Source organism: Pundamilia nyererei, unplaced genomic scaffold, assembly GCF_000239375.1.
Source record: "Pundamilia nyererei isolate P.nyererei 1_Seehausen unplaced genomic scaffold, PunNye1.0 scaffold00047, whole genome shotgun sequence".
In the NCBI taxonomy this organism is placed as follows: Eukaryota; Metazoa; Chordata; class Actinopteri; order Cichliformes; family Cichlidae; genus Pundamilia; species Pundamilia nyererei.
Window position 1 is genome coordinate 2,983,883 of NW_005187448.1, and position 16,014 is coordinate 2,999,896.

At 41.7% G+C, this 16,014-nt stretch overlaps 2 protein-coding genes across 2 annotated transcripts; both read right to left on the minus strand.

Annotated features, from left to right (window-relative positions):
• Positions 1 to 2,686: 2,686 nt before the first annotated feature.
• On the minus strand, positions 2,687 to 6,647 carry ssr4 (signal sequence receptor, delta). The gene is made up of 6 exons (XM_005732623.2): positions 6,438 to 6,647; positions 6,112 to 6,230; positions 5,952 to 6,026; positions 4,349 to 4,438; positions 4,152 to 4,217; positions 2,687 to 3,284 (listed from the first exon to the last, which is right to left on the minus strand). The coding sequence occupies exons 1-6, from the start codon at positions 6,484 to 6,486 to the stop codon at positions 3,180 to 3,182; spliced, it is 504 nt and encodes a 167-aa protein (XP_005732680.1). The 5' UTR covers positions 6,487 to 6,647; the 3' UTR covers positions 2,687 to 3,179.
• Positions 6,648 to 7,992: 1,345 nt separating this feature from the next.
• On the minus strand, positions 7,993 to 15,891 carry LOC102211391 (rho GTPase-activating protein 4). Its single transcript, XM_005732624.1, has 22 exons — positions 15,712 to 15,891; positions 14,054 to 14,143; positions 13,750 to 13,921; positions 13,476 to 13,638; positions 13,200 to 13,262; positions 12,988 to 13,116; positions 12,787 to 12,915; positions 12,393 to 12,614; positions 12,115 to 12,216; positions 11,587 to 11,748; positions 11,405 to 11,489; positions 11,235 to 11,262; positions 11,028 to 11,127; positions 10,868 to 10,928; positions 10,636 to 10,713; positions 10,407 to 10,535; positions 10,207 to 10,312; positions 9,775 to 10,002; positions 9,636 to 9,688; positions 9,306 to 9,537; positions 9,182 to 9,227; positions 7,993 to 8,671 (listed from the first exon to the last, which is right to left on the minus strand). Exons 2-22 carry the CDS (start codon positions 14,118 to 14,120, stop codon positions 8,495 to 8,497), a joined length of 2,532 nt encoding a protein of 843 aa, XP_005732681.1. The 5' UTR covers positions 14,121 to 14,143; positions 15,712 to 15,891; the 3' UTR covers positions 7,993 to 8,494.
• Between the last annotated feature and the right edge of the window lie 123 nt (positions 15,892 to 16,014).

Here is a 16,014-nt window from a genome sequence, read left to right on the forward strand (position 1 = left end):
CAGATATTGTCCTTTTGATGTGACATGTGGATGGGATGTTTAATATGTTGTGGAAAAGGAGTGAAAGGAATTTCCTCCCTTACATGGTTCTTTTTTTTTTTTTTACTGCAAACTGCATTGTCATGCAAAGCAGATGAGAGGATGCCCAAATAGGACAAAAAGAATGAGATGCAGAGAAAATAAGTGCAGAGGTTTGGAAGCTACAGTGAGTTATGGTAACCCCAAACACTGTCAAGCTGTTTGGGCTGGAGCAACTGTACATATAACACCCTCCTCTGTACGAACAAAACCATGAAGTAACCAGAGCATGAACTGTTATTGTAGTGAAGGAAGGGGAAGCCAGTGTAAAAAGATACAGTCTGCTTTGTGATTACTGAGTTAGCCCCACACTTTGTTGACTTTGTTCTGCTTTGCGAAAAGTGTGAGGAACGAGCAGGAAAAACGATGCCTATGGAACAGACAGAAAAGCCTGACTTCATGTGAAAATTATTTGTGCAATGCCGGTTTCCACATTGCTGAATCCCGCTAAGCCCATCGAGGTCTGTGGCCTGAGCCGGTGTGCTTTACACACCTCTGAGCGCGCACACACACACACACACAAATTCCTCTGCAGTTATCCTTATTTCACAGCAAATGTTTTGTCTCGTGTAAGAATAATAAAGATAAACTTTTGATAAAAGGCTACATATGAGAGACGTTTAAGAAGAAATGATGTTTTGCACTGATAATCAAGACTAAAAGCTTGGGTTATGTAATCATATAAATAGAAATGGGACTGAATTGTTTACACAACCTTGTAAATTACTTTCTTAAATGGGGAAAAAACAAACCAAAGATATAGGACAATAATTTGCCATTGACAGAATAAACTGTGACTTCCTGTCGGATCATTCCTTCTAAAAGGACAACATTTATCTCTAAATATTTCATTCCACATCGGCAGTCATGGCCACTAATGTGCTGGCTGGAGTTACGCACTTTGAACTCCATCACACAACAAAGAGAAGCAGGAGTTTTTGTGTTAGCATCGACTCGCTGGCCTCCATTGAGTGTTTATTTGTCCGTTCCATTTATATCTCTCCATCCAGCTGTCCGCGACTTCCCACAGTCCAATAGGTGACTCTGTGAGGCAACATCTGGATTCCTTCCAGCCCCTGTCTATTCTAAATTAACAACACTGCGATGGCTTTCTTCTCTCCTTGTCAAGGTGCCAGAAGACGAAAGCACTTAAACCACAAGTGTGAATGTGTGATGACAAAGCAGCAGAGAAGCGGTCACCTGAGAAACTCCTTGTGTTCTCTACACTGTGCAGTATTTATGTGAGCAGATCACTTTACTCGCAGTATACATTAACTCTATAGGACTAAGTGAGAGGCTGCAGTTGTGCTGTTTTTGTTGATGCTAAATTGTTTTTCTGTGGAGTGAAGAGTCTTTGCTAAACCTTATTTGGGGCACAGACAGAAATAGATAAGCTAAGTTTAAGTCTCTGTAATAAACTAGATCACATCAGCATGACTTTCCCCTGAGCACCTCTATGTCATAAACTGGATGCAGAAGGAGGGCATGGAGTTCATAAGGCAACATAATAATAACATTAGTAAACCATAACCAGTAAAAATCACATCCAATCTGCCTGTAAAGTTGAAGCTGGCATCAGCCTCGAGTCTCCATCAGCAGCACAGAGCTGCCACAGTGTGCTCAACCAGTGGCAATGCACTACAGGAATTTAGAAAGGAAATGCAAGCTACCGCACTCCCTGCTCACAGAATTAACATCTGTAACAGATTTTTCTTTTTTTTTGGCATGTGTGCATGTGTGTGTCCCCGTTATGAGAAAATGTGACAGGACACAAGCTGCTGACGTGCTGCCTTGTTTAATGCACTGCTCTCCGTGAATATCGAGGAATACCAGTGGGACAGCGCTGCCTCTCTTGCGCTGACAAAAATAGCCATCATGTCCACTGAGAGTTCAGCCACAGCCTCCAAGCTGAACATGTTTACAGAAAAAAAAAAAAGGAATTGTTTTTCAAGAGTTTGCAAGCTAGCACAAATGATATTTACTACGCACAAAGCCTTAAAACTTTTTTATCGTAACCGGATTTAAGAACATAAATGCTTAGATTATCAAGAGAGATTTTAAGTGGACTGCAACGGCCAAGATGGTTACTGTCACAAAGGATTTACTCATCCTCCAACCAAGTCTGTCTGACTACAGCAGAAAAACCACACTGACATGTGGTTTTCTTTTTTTCTGCCAACTCCACAGATATTTTGGTTTGTTAATTTTGGGTAGGTTTATCCTGCTCGTGTTCCTTGAGATAGATTTATTTTTCCCTCACCCCAAGGCCGTCTTGAATTCCTGTAGCTTTGTACGTGTTGCAAAGTAAACACGTTAACAGGCAGATTTAAATATGCTGTTTTTGGGGCTGCATGGGAGTTCGGGAAGGTGGAGACATTTTCATGCGACTTGGCCACCCATAGATGGGATAAAATTCAACTACTTCAGCATGTGAAAGATAAATCTGCTTGAAGCTGGTTGTTACTTGAGTTCAGGTGACTAGTTGCAGCTAGTTCGAGACTGGAAAATAAAAAGAAGCACTGTAGATGACGTGTTGCTGTGAAATAACAGACCTTCCCATCTGTCTAGAGAAAAAGGAATTTATAGATTTTCGCTTTACTACAACCAATAAAATAAAAGTCATTTATTCACTTTCCTGGAGGAGACACATCCACTCGACCTGTTCAGGCCAGTCTGCGCAGCCACATTATTGACATTTCATTTGCATGCAAGCTTTGACCTTTGCAGCACAATCTGGTCAGGATGTTCCACTGTTTAAGCGGGACCCAATACAATGCATGAGCTCTATGTGATTTCTTTATTTGTAAAGTCCAGGTTTATTGATCTGTTGTTTCCAAAAGAAGAAACCATTGTTACAAAACTCCACCCATACCGAGAGTCAATCGTGTGTCAAAATTCATCTTTAAAGACTCAAAAGCACATAAGAGACACAGTCTGAATAAAAAAATACAAAGACTGCTACTTCTGCTCCTTGCCCCAAAGCAGATCAAGTGGCAAAATCCTGTTGGTTTGTCTCAACACTGGATGATGGATAATTGGTCGAGCCCCATCAGAAATCAGTCTTTAATGATCCAGTATTTAAAAAGCTGTTTTGGATCAGTTTATGCTTGGATGGTGCTCTTTGCGCTGAAAGCCAAGTAGTAGACCAGGATACCAATGAGGGCAGCAACCACTTCAGTAGACACCCATGGGCCATTCCATGCACCCTGTAGTGAGCAGGGGGGGGAAAGGAAACAGGTTTAAGGACAAGAGTAAATAAGGCAAATGAGGGACAGCCAATCAGAAGAAAGTTGGCTTAAATAGTAGTTTTATGGTTTTAAATGGAGAGAGTTTCAGAGTGAACGGCCTGTGGGGCTGCACAAGTGCCAATAAGAGGCAGATAAGGTTTATTTTTAAATGAGAATCACACAAAGCGAAAGGTGGAACTGGAGTTTCATGTTTACATGAGTTTGTTGTTTTGAATGAATGCAGAGATTCCAACCATAAATCAGACACTGGCCCCTTGGATGCATCCGCACAGGAAACAGCAGAGAGACCGCAGCAAGTCAGTGACATTTGGTAACGTCAAGCACATGGGGGAAAAAAATGCTGGCAACGTGAAATCGACGGACCCCTGAGTCAAACTTTTTGCAACTCTAAAGAGAGCAATTTAAGCCACTGCTAATGAGAGCGTAACATCCTGTTGATTGTATGACGGTATGATGCATGAGTGGGAGGTAAATAAAGTTAGAGGGTTACCTGCACACTATCATGTCAAATTTCTGGTAATCATGTGTACTTAAGTCCAAAGTTCACTTGCCATTTGCTCTTCTTTAAGCTTCACTAATTCTTAAGGAAACAATATGACTACTCTGCAAAATAGAGGCCTGTAAGAGTGTGCAGTCAGGCGATAATCTCTCTGGGTTTATTCATTCACTGGAGACCTTTCAAACATGCCAGGAAGTTACGTGATACTTGATGTAAGCTCACTAAAGCTGATACAATTTAAGGGCGTTTACTGGCTTTTAATTTACAAGATAGCAGGATCATGACTCAAGTGATGTGTTCAGTCTGAGATCCTAGAAGAAACTCACCCTGTGGTCAATGTTGACAGAGAAGAGAGGGTGAATGGCATTTACGTCTTCATTGTTTCTCTGGGCCTGGAGCAAATGAGATTTACAGATTTAATTGAAATTAAAGCATATTTGATTATAAAGACAACTCATTTCAAAACAAGTGGAGCTCAAGCAAAGGAAACTGTAAGCTGATCAACAACACATAATACACTAACCTTGCGCAGGGCACTGTAGGACTCCTCATCGAAGAATTTGACCTGATATGTTCCAGAGGTTGCCTGTTTGTGAGGAAGACTCCAGGACACCTGATGGAAGAAAGTACACATTTAATAATAGCTGATTATTTACTTTTTTTTGTTTCTTTAAGATACTTTTAGTTTAAAAATGTGTCTAAATGTAAAGCCTCGAGTCTGTACTAAAAGGCAAACGTGTATTTTAATGGCCTGCTGATGAAAGGGTTAGGGATAAATGTAAACTACTGTCTAAGCAAGTCATAAGGTACAAGTATCCTAATGACCCCGGTAGTCCTTATTTGAAAAAGACACTCACATATAGTAAATCAACAATATTTCTTTCTTTTTTTATAAGCTCTACATGAGATTGTTCATCTGTGAAGGGTCAATAAACCTCGGGGCAGCCACCTAATCAAAGACATCCTGTGACTATTAATTCAATAGAAATTACTTTTGACAAAGGAATTTAATATATTTTTATTGCACTGGTGTGTGTGTGTATTAGTGTGTTGGTTCACTTAATTTCTATAATTTGCTGTCCACTTTTTCCTTTTTATTGCAATTTACTGAAATTACTGCTACAAGAAGTCATGACCAAACTGGCAGGAAAATCCAGTTAAAGGGCAGCATGTTTTGATATCAATATGTACGTACGAATCCATCCAGCATAGTGAAAATGTATAACAAGAGGAAGTACTTTGATATTTTCTCCCACCTTTGCTTATAAGCTTTAAGGGTGGTCTCAATTAAGAGCTGATCAGTATAGGCTAATACCAGCCAACTGACTGCTGTGAGTCTATCAGTAAATGAGATTACATTTACATATATCTGTAACTAATATTTATTAGTTGTGTAATACTGATTTGGTGCTGTCTAATCTTGGCTGAAAAAATTCAAACCGTTTCTGAAACTTTTTATAATGAGACATTATTACTGGCACAAAGCTGATAAAAACAATGAGAAATAAAGCAGTATCGGGTAAAACTGTAACCACGATCATCTGGCTCATAATAGATTTAGACAGCACTGAAATTATTGTGACTATATGTTCAACCTTCTGTAGTTCAGTACCCATAAATCTACAAAGTGCTACTACGTTTTCAGCTGCTCCCTTTGTAGGGGTCATCACAGTGGATCGTTTGCCACCAGCTTCACCTGCACTCTTCCTCTTTTTCTCCTTCCTGGCTGCTTCATACTCAACATCCTTTGTCCAGTGTACATTTAGAGTTTCCTACTCTCACCTAGACTAGCCTCCTTCTCTCTCCCTGCCTCCTATCATCTTTTCCCCTTCTCCTCTTAATTTGTCGTCAGTCAGTAGTAGCACACTATCAAGCAGCATCCTGTTGGCCAGCAGCACTGGAGGTGGCCATTGTTGTTAACCTGGGCCCCGATCGATCTGGTATGGAAACCTTTTCCTTGATGCCCCGCATGTTTGATTTGGCAAAGATTTTACACCAGATGGCCTTCTTGATGCAAACCTCCCCTTTCATCCAGGCTTGAGACTGATTGATTTTTTTCACTCTGCTAACAAATCAGATTCAGTAAAAGCAAGTGCTTTGACCTGTAGCCACATGTGAATCCATACCTGGTACTTTCCAACGTCCTGTCCTCTGGTTACAGGGAATTGTCTTCCATTGACATCAGCATACAGCGTTACGCTCTGCAGTGAGCAGAAATCACCATGAGTGCTCCAGTAGCATCAGTACATCATTGTGCTGCTGGCTGTGTTAGAGGTGGACAGTTACCTGTGCTCCGTTGGCGCAGGTCAGGCTGAGTTCAACGATGAAGACAGACTCTGATGAGATGACGGCGTCAGAGGTGGTGTAGGCCGACGGAGTGATGACTGGGTCCGTGCAGCTCTCTCCTATGGGCACAAAGAGCAGAGTTGAGGTCAGCTGAAATCCTGCACATGATCATCTACACAGCATCTATAGATAATACAACTTTCACCACTCTGCCCTCCTGTGGCTACGAGATTGCGGGTAGTGATTCAATGAATTAGCTACTAGCTAAAGCTGATTAGCATTACAGGCTTATTAACCCGGTATTCTCTCTTACAGCGTTGTCTTACCTGAGCAGGCGACCACCAGCAGCGCAAAGAAGGCGGCTATCCGGATCATCGTGACGTCTCGGAGGTTGTTTAAGAGGTTTCGTGTTGCTCCTGAGGTCCAGTTGCCTGAGTGCTCGGCTCCTTCCAAACAGTAAAAAGGAAGAAGTCCACCTCAGCTCACAGCGCTTCTGCACCTCTGCGTCTGCGCACCAATGACGTGGACTCTCGAAACCGCAGAGCACCCTGGGAAAGTGCCCCGTCGACACGTCATCAGAATCAAAATGGCCGGAAGTCAGTAAATGATGGATCTAAACAGCTTTAACAAACTGACCTTATTTATTTTATTTATTTATTTTTTACAAATTTCTAATGAAAGCCTCCCTCATGGTCATTCACACCACAGCAAAGTAATAAAGTAATAGACAGACAATTAACAGAAAAGTTTAAACTGGACAAAAGTAAAAATAAATAAACGAGTGAAAGAAGTAAAGAAATAAATAATACACTTTCTGTGAATTACAAAAAACGTTGTTTTAGAAATAACAGCACAGTTTGGGGAATTAGATTATTATTTTTCAATTTAAGCCCAGAGTTGTGTTGATATATTTGTTTTATTTAATACTAGAGCATTTGTTTATAATATAGAATGGAGGAGACATGCGGTTGAGAGTGCACTTCTTGTTCTTATATTAAGATATCGCATGGATCAAATGTGCACTTAAACTTCTTTACAATGAAAGAAAGTGGAGGTTCACTTAGAATCAAAGTATGTGGCCCATGATTTACAATGAGTTTGACATCCTTGGGGATCTAGGGTATACAGAAATTTGTGACATTGCCTTTGAAAAATATGTAATAATTCAGTTATAATAATATATATAATAATAATTATTATTATCATTAATTATCTCCACCTTTATAGACAGGTTGGACAAAGATGAGTGTCCAGTAGAGGGAACTTAAGAAATCTCTTTATTAGATATTTTGTGATTCTCCTAAATTGAAAATCATTAAAAAAAAAATGTACTCAGGCTACTGAGACACACCTTGGTGAAAGTCAGCAGACGACCTGATTGTGGTGCTTTGTTAATAAATGATGATCCCTCCATGTTCAGGGTGATTTGCTTCCCTAAGTAAAGAAGAGTGAGGCCTATTTTTTTAAACATACCTTTAAGTGATTTGAAGCAATATAAATCAAATTTAAATAAATTAAACAGGACAAGACACCAACAGAGATATTGGTATAGATTGAGCAGTGGTAAGGAGCTTAGATGTTTGGAGCGATTTTGGATGTTTGGAATAGCGTCCCAAGCATATTCCACTGAAGGTTTTCCCAGGGACATCCACAGGGCGGGACACCTGGGAGAAACCCAGAAAACACTGAAAAGAATACATCTCGTCTGGCCTTCAATTACTGACGGAGGCCCCAGAGGCATCTAGCCAATGTTGCATGAGAAAGGAGCATCTCGACTACTTTTACTTAAGCCCGAATATATTATTCTATGTATAAAACCCCAGGATGAAGAAAAGAAATGCAAGTTATAGTCATGTTTTACATACACATCTAATGAAGCAGTAAGCCTAGACAAATTATTTATTCAGCATGTAGTTCAAATATACAGATAAATCATAAAGAGATAAGTAGGAATTGACGTTTACAACTATAACATTCACAGTTTTCTTGACTTTGTGCCAGCATCTCATTTTGACAGAAATTTGATTAAGAGTGTGCACTTATGCCTGTATTGACTAAAAATTATTGACTGGCAGGGCAGCTGTTTAATATAATAAGAAAGGAAGTGCAAATATCAAAAATGCCTACAAACACATTGGTGCATTTCAAGTAGTTCACAGTTTTGACATAGTACCGCAGGCCTGTGGAAATCTGCTGTACATCACATGTAAGACAGGACTGAGTCAAGGAGACCTCAGAGAAAGGACTCTCAGTCAAGGATCTCAGGTTTCTAGAAATAGATGTGCTGAAAGCTACTGTCAAAGGCCTTCACGCTACACCTCAACTTCCATTAGTATCATCTCTCCCTCGCCACGTGTGTCTTCTTGTGCCATTGCTGATCATCTCAGTCCGCTGCATCTGCTGATTTGAAGAGCCCTGTTCCTCTCCCCCTGCGCCCATCCTGCTTTCCTTTCTTCTGGGGAGTCTGGACTGAGGGGGAGGACACAGTGGGGGTGGGATCCTGATGGGTTTGTCGAATCAAAAGCTCCTTAAAGACTGAGTCCATCTGGCGACAGACTTCCTGTAATGTGAAAATAAAAAAGTACGGATGAGAGAGGAAACAGGGGGAAGTGTCCGTTTTCTCTATTTTTCGACTTCAGAACTTCTGTTTCTGCTCGCCGCTCTTGGCAATGACTAATTACTCTGCATAGTAATTTACTGAACATCACTCAGATTTTCGTAAGCAGGAAACCCAGACTGTGGGTTTCCTGCTACCGTTAACACTTAGTTCTTCTTTTTGGTTATCAAAAATGGATTTTTTTCAAAAAAATAAAAAAAAATTTTAAAAAAGGAAGGACAGCCCAGCCACTTGCTCTTTAGCAGCAGCACATTTCCAAGTACAGTTTGGCTCATTGTCCCCTTTAGCAACCTCTGATGTTGTAACGCTTACAGCTACAGACACAGATTACTGTGAGAACCCTTTATAATGGCTTCATTTAAAGTTGGCTCATTGCACAATGATGCGGTATTTTTCTTTTTAAAGACATTTATTAGGTTATAAACAGAGAGCTATAAGAAAAACAAGACACACCTTATCTACTCGAGAGGCTATATCCTCAGATGACCGTCGCTGGTAGCTGTATGCAGAAAGAGATCAGTCTGAATAATTATGTTTTACTCAAGCACAGTCAGTCAGCTGTTGTTGGGTTACTTACTCTTGCCCATAACAAGGAGAGGGCATCCTCCTTGGCTTACATTGCGGCCCAACAGGAATCTGAAGTGTGCACTTTCCACCTGAACCGAAGCTGCCTCCTCCTGGTGCAGCTGTTAATTTGTGTTCTAGTGCCCCGCTGCTATTAGCTCTGGGGCGTTGTCCCCTTCTGGGTGTTGCTACTCCAGACATGGACATACTTGTGCTGTTGTCAGCCAAAAAGCCCATTTCTAAATCTGCAGCAAAGCAAATGTATACATCCTTTGTTATTCTTCAACGACATCATTATATATTTTTAATGAAGCGATGAACTGAAATAGCCACATAAACTTACCATCTTTGCTAGGGGTGTACTCAGTTTCTATATCTCCATCAACATTGGTCTCTCTGTGAAGTAAAGAGCATAATATAATCATTCCACAATACACCCCCCAACCCCCGCATGTTATGTGAACTACACTTTTTCACTGTACCCGTCATCCAGTTCTAGTGTCATGCATTTCTCATAAACTGGTCCCGGCACTTCGCTCTGAGTGGGGAAGATGCTTTCTTGCTCAATGATGATGTCCTTCACCAGGGCATTGATCTGAGGCTGCAGGGTCACGACGTCGTCATCATGAGCCCCTCTTATCAGGCTCGGGCCAAAACACACGGCCAGATTGTAAGGTTGCATCATGTTCTCGTCACTATACTCCGACACACTGAAGGCAGAGAGAGAGGAGTAAATAAAGAAACAAAGAAAAATTTAAGTTGGTTAATTTTATTGGTTGTTTTTACCTCATATAATCTTATTTAACTGCACTAACAGTGGATGTTAATGATTCTCACAGAATGATTCAGCAATGAGAAAAAACAAGGCAAAAATTCAGGTTTTCCATATTCAAGTCACAGGTAACGACACTCACTGATAAAGGAATGCAAAGAGGTATCTCATGACGATGATAGCAGGCTCGGGGAAGGAAGAAATCACAGCTTTCAGCTCAGCTGCTCGCTCTGCCTCATTCTTTATTTCTGGAAAACAAAAAGGTGATGAAATAAAAGAGAAGTTGCTGCTGAGCATCCTTAGCCACACTAATTATATCCACAGGTGCACAAGAACACTCACGGGCATGCTCCAGGAGCAGATTGGTGCTGTCAAGGGGGAAGAGTGGATTATCTAAACCCCTGAAGTAAAGCTTCAGCACTCCAGCCACCGAGTCAAGGTCATAACTCCCCTCAGCCAAAGGGTCCTCTCCTGCAGGGGAAGCCCATGGCACACTGCCCCACATTATTAATGCTCCATGGAGAGGAGCACTATGAATAGAAGTTAATCTAACAAACACACACACCCCTACCTCGCTCAAAAGCGTCCCTGAGGTTATTGACCTCCAACTGAGACCCCGGCACTCTAAATATCCCTTCATGGTGGAGTCCTGATGGGCAGACAGATTATCGCAGTGGTCTAAAATGAGTGCCTGTTTCCCTCAGTCACTTTTAAACACAAGAGGCTAGATGTATGTGTGTCTGCAGTTGTCTTTTTACAATAACATCTAATGGTTTAATGTTACTTCAGCAATGAAGACTCACCATGGAGGTTGATATAGCGAATGCAGCTTTCCACAACAATTGGAATCTGTTGTCCTGATGCCTGAATTAAAAATAAACAATAAATTTCACTGACTCATCACAAGTCAAAGGGAAAAACTAAAATGACAACGAGAGAGCTGAAAGAGGAAACCGGTGTTACCGTTATGAAGGACAGCATGTCTCCATTGAAAAGTTTTTGGTTGTGCATCAAATTGGCACTCGAGTGATTCTTTCTGACACGCATAGACTTTCCAGTGTGTCTGGAGAATGACACACAGGACCGTGGAGGCACAGTGTTAAGACTGGTAGCATGAATAAATAAAAACGATGACTCAGCGACAACTGTTAAAAATAATTATATTCATACCGAGGCTGATGGTCATTTGATACTTCAGCTGGGAAGAAAAGAAAAAGGACGTAACATATGATAAGAGCAATCCGTTTTAAAAAGGAGAAATACTCTGTGTTTGGTATTTTGTTTGTGACACAGAGTCAACAACTTGTGGTATTGTAACGTGAGAAATGCAGAAGCAATACCTTTTTCTACAGCTTCTTTAAGCAGATCATGTTTAACTTGCAGTTTAGATACAAGAGAGCTGCCAACGAGGTACTCCTTTACTTTCTGTAAAACAAATTACACCGATCAGATTAGTATTTTTTTTATCGTTACCACACCAACTGCACATCATTGCTGTTGCCCCCAAATTTTACCGACTCACAGTAAAGTAGAGGTATTCTATTTCCTGCAGGTTGGCCCGTCGTCGAGTGGCGCTGGGCTTTACAGTCAGATTTTCAGTGCTGCCCTCCTGAGATGAAGGCTCCAGATCATCGCCGATGCCCTCCAGCAGAGAAGCCTGGGCTGCTGACATGCTCTTATTAACCTATGTGAGAGCAGCAGGGTGAGAGGTGTGTTGTGTAGATACCCACATTTGAGACATTATGTCACTTTCAAGTGCCAGCAGAACTGCTGAGATTTATACTTGTCTTACACACTGAGATCATGAGAACTATTAAAAAAGGGCTAAATATAGTCAATAATGAGGTGGAAGGCGTTCTCGCCTTTTATTATAGTGCTTTTGCATCTTCATCACTTTTACTTCCTTTCTGTACTTGAGGCTGTGATGCTTTAATAAGTTTAACTAAAATTAAAATAAGGAAACAAGAAGAAATTTTCATAGACTATTTGCAGCCTCGTTAAAATTCAAAATATGATAACGAGCAGCCCTGGTTGATGCGATTTTCTTTACCTCCTCAGTTTCCTGGGTGACGGCTTGCAGTCGAGTTTGTATCTGTTTGAATCTGGTCTCCAGTTCGCATATCATCTCACACTCCGCACTGACCTGAGTAACCTGAAATAAGATAAGATAAGATAGATAAGATAGAACTTTATTAATCCCTCGGGTGGGTTCCTCTGGGAAATTCGATTTCCAAAAAGCACAGCACCGACAGAATGCAAGGGAGTCTAGAGTTGTTCCACACACTTAATATATAAAGTTCCTTTACATAATTTAATCAAAATGCACACCTGGTCCCCATCGTGGGGCTGATAGGGGAAGCGTAGGGGCATAGAGAAGGTGTTGTAGTTGTCCTGCAGGAGGATGTCTCTATCCCGGCTCTGGTCCAGTCTAGACACGGTCTCCTCTATTTGCTGCAGGCCTGTGCTCAGGTTATCCTGGGCCTTCCACCGTCTTGACAAGTAGGCCTGCATCACCCTGCCCAAAGTGGTGTGGTAACCTGTATCTGCACACTGGAGGAGGAAACTGAATTTAGAATCACTTCATTCATTCGGGAGCTTTCAGATCATGACAGAAGGAATGGAAACAATGAGCGCTGGGGTTCAAATGACATGAGAGATCATGACCTTGAGTGCTATGTAGGGTTTTTGTATGTTGAAAGGAAAAGGTGACTGATGTACTCACATCTATGAGAGTAGAGATGTCTTGCAGGTAGTACTTATTCATGGAGGAATTGGCTGCAGCCAGGTTTAGGAGGTACTCATTTCGGGCCTTGCTGCACTTCAGCTTTATTTCTTGGACTTTAATTTGTCTCTACAGCACATAAACATCGTCAGTAAGAGTCACATGATACGTGCATGCACGCACATGACACCAAGCATTTACCTTTTCTATCAGCCTCTCCAGTTTTTTATTTGCGCTCTGCTTCTGCTTTTCCTCTTGCTTCTCTGCTTCCCTCAGCTTCCCCTCTGCACAGACATAGTCTGAGTGGTACTGGTAGTATGTTCGCCATGCCTGCACACAGGCACAAAAAGCAATGCTTTCCTCTGTGTACTTAAGAAACGGAAAACATTCTGTGTGGTTGGTTTCTCACGTACCGCCTGTAGCTCTGTGGTAACCTTGAGTAGCCCATCTTGTAGCTGAATGCAGATGTCTTTACTCTGGAAAACACAGACAAAATATCAGAGAAGTGAGATGACACGACACAGCAAGGACACAGTGACCCACGTCATACTTTAAATATCAAGATTTGGAAAAAACATGAACTGGTGGTTAAAGTGAGAATGGAAAAACGATAACAGAGCAAGTATTATGTCATTTGCACTGCAGAAGTGCATGGCAGTGTGTTCGTGGGTGAGCGCTTGCAGTAGTACCTTCTTTGCAAGGCGCTGTGTGTACTCCACACAATGTGTGAGAGGTTGGGTGAGAAAGTTGTTGCAGCTTTCACTCAGTCCATTATGGTCCCTACTTTCTTGGCGGGTCTGGGACAGCAGAGTAAGCCATACTTGGGACACAGAGTTACTACTGGGCTCCTTCCTGAGCGTGGTCATGCATAAACAAGAAAAAAAAAATACAAAAGGACACAAACTTTGAAGATTGAAATGAACTGCTGTGTAGTTTAGCACGTTATGTGCAGTGTGCAATTACCTCTTTATCCTTGATGTGAACCTTTCTGCTAGTTTTTCCAGGGAACGAGCATACTCGCTTTCAATCTCACCCCGTCGACGCAGGTAGTCTGTCAGGTCTTGCAGCTGTTGGTTCTTTTGCTCAAGTTGCAAGTCCAATACTTTCAGTTGGTCTACAAGCTGACAGCGAACCTCTGAAAGGCCGACAAAGACACACTTACTGTGACAAGTAGGTTAGAAACTGGTTTCACTGATCAGAGTTAAGATGGTGTGAAATAAAGAGGTTGTGTTTCTCAGTGTGGCACAAACCCCCACATGCCTTTTACCTTTGATTTGAATGTCGTAGTCCACCACACTGACCCGCTCCTTCCGAAGTTTGACATGGGAACTCATTGTTGATCCAGCTGGGTGGAATTCTGTATAAAGGCAGTGATTGCTTTCATTTATAAGCTAGCATGAAATATCAGCTCTGTTCTGTTAACCCTTTCTTAAAGAGGGGAGTAAAATTTGTGGGCATGCAAGCTGATCAGTATCCTTTGGTGGAGAAAACCTGTTAAACCCACTGTTACACCCTTTCTACTGAAGTCCCCTCCACCACCTCCACCCTTCCCCTTCCTCCAATAGACCCTACACACTTCCTCTTGAGAGACTTGTAGAGCTGAAATGAGCATGTTCGTCTTACTGTAGCACATCTTTTCAACGTGGTCACACTCTGCTGCGTTTCCCTGAACAGCAGGCAACTAGAAAACCGGTTGGCATGTGTTGCTTGCTTGCACCGGGCAGACTGCAGAATTGCACAAGGTGCAAAAATAACTCTAACAGCATCTCAAGCTGCCCTAAAAATAGGACGAACCACAAGGCGCACAACTGTGCGGGGATGTTTGTGCTCAACACTACAGGTGGTTTTACAGAAGAAAAAAAAGGAGGAAAAAGAACTTTCACCAATGAAGGTTTAAATCCTTCTGCCTTTCACTTTACAGCATGTCTTGGCCGATTGAGAAGACTATACCCAGGTATATTCCAGTTCAGGATGAACACGACAGGACATGTTTATCGGAGAACTGGCTTTACCCTGAATACAGTCAGACAAAGAAAACTACCAGGTCTTACTGATAAAGGCTTAACTGATCGTTTCTGATAGGTTTCAGTTTCTTGACACGCTTTTAACTATAATTTATGGGTGAAACTTACACCCAGGCCTATTCTCAAGAAAAAAGAAAGATGAGTGTGGCTGGAGCACGGCGGTTTTTCTTCAGCGCACGATAATCCTGACCTTTGCAAAATACTGCAAATAAAAGGAAATTTATTGCAATTCAAAAAGAGGAAGATCAGAGTGTTGTCTTGCTGGATCATACCCTTTTGTACACAATCAATACGCACACATTCTCTCCATTTCTCCCCCTCAACTTCCCTTTTTTTTGAAAGCCAAACATCACTCATCAGCACTCTCTTTAGCTGAAATGTGCACTCTCCCAACAGATGACCTGCTAACATGACTCTGCTGTATTTCAGCATGGCCCAAACTCCCTGCAAAAAGGAGTTCAATTTTTGCAGCCTGTGTCACCCTTTTCCATTAGTCGCTTCATTCTTTCTCCATGCGATCAGCTGGTGAATCACCACATCCTATCCTCACAACCTGCCGCAGTATTTCATTAAGGCTAGTCTTAACCTTATTGCTACTATAGCTTTTCAGTTCCTGTTTTACTAAAGTAACCTTTTCTACCATTTTAGTGTTTTTTTAAACAAGCACAAACAAGTAGAGGCTTCTATAGTTATGAAACATCACTCGCCCTGGGGGGGTTTGTCTATAGCCAACAACAACATAAAACGATCAAGCAATGCAAACCTTAACTGCATAACAGCATGCGCCTTTTTAAGACAAAAACATGTTCATTAAGCGTTAAACTGACTACCAGTGCTGATTTGGTGAGACAGGAAAACAAATAAAAATCAACAAGAGTGTCATACGTGCAGAGAGTCATACCTGATCAGGAGTCTTGACTAGTCTTTCCTCCACACTAAACTGAACTAAATGATGCCAGTTAATAGCGCAGTAACTGCTTCACCTCCCCCTCACTTTGGACACGGATGGATGTGGGTGGAGTGGAAGTCATCTCTGACTGACTCTCTCTCTCACACACACACACTTACTTACTTCTGCTGTTCTCACCCTCACCCTACCCCCCCCCCTTTCCCTCCCCGCTTCTTCTCACTCACACATTCAGTTTGAGCCATCAGTGTGTGACTGTGCATGTGACGTGTGAAAACCTTTTCTAGTATAGTCCTT

What these genes read in the sequence shown, in the direction of transcription:
- ssr4 (XM_005732623.2), bottom strand. Translation starts at nt 6,486, where the DNA reads ATGATCCGGATAGCCGCCTTCTTTGCGCTGCTGGTGGTCGCCTGCTCA. An exon ending in CCTGCGCCAACGGAGCACAG is followed by an intron (nt 6,027 to 6,111) that starts GTAACTGTCCAC and finishes TGCTCACTGCAG; the next exon opens with AGCGTAACGCTGTATGCTGA. An exon ending in AGGACGTTGGAAAGTACCAG is followed by an intron (nt 4,439 to 5,951) that starts GTATGGATTCAC and finishes TTCTTCCATCAG; the next exon opens with GTGTCCTGGAGTCTTCCTCA.
- LOC102211391 (XM_005732624.1), bottom strand. Translation starts at nt 14,120, where the DNA reads ATGAGTTCCCATGTCAAACTTCGGAAGGAGCGGGTCAGTGTGGTGGAC. An exon ending in AGCCCCACGATGGGGACCAG is followed by an intron (nt 12,217 to 12,392) that starts GTGTGCATTTTG and finishes ATCTTATTTCAG; the next exon opens with GTTACTCAGGTCAGTGCGGA. An exon ending in TAAAGAAGCTGTAGAAAAAG is followed by an intron (nt 11,263 to 11,404) that starts GTATTGCTTCTG and finishes TTTTCTTCCCAG; the next exon opens with CTGAAGTATCAAATGACCAT.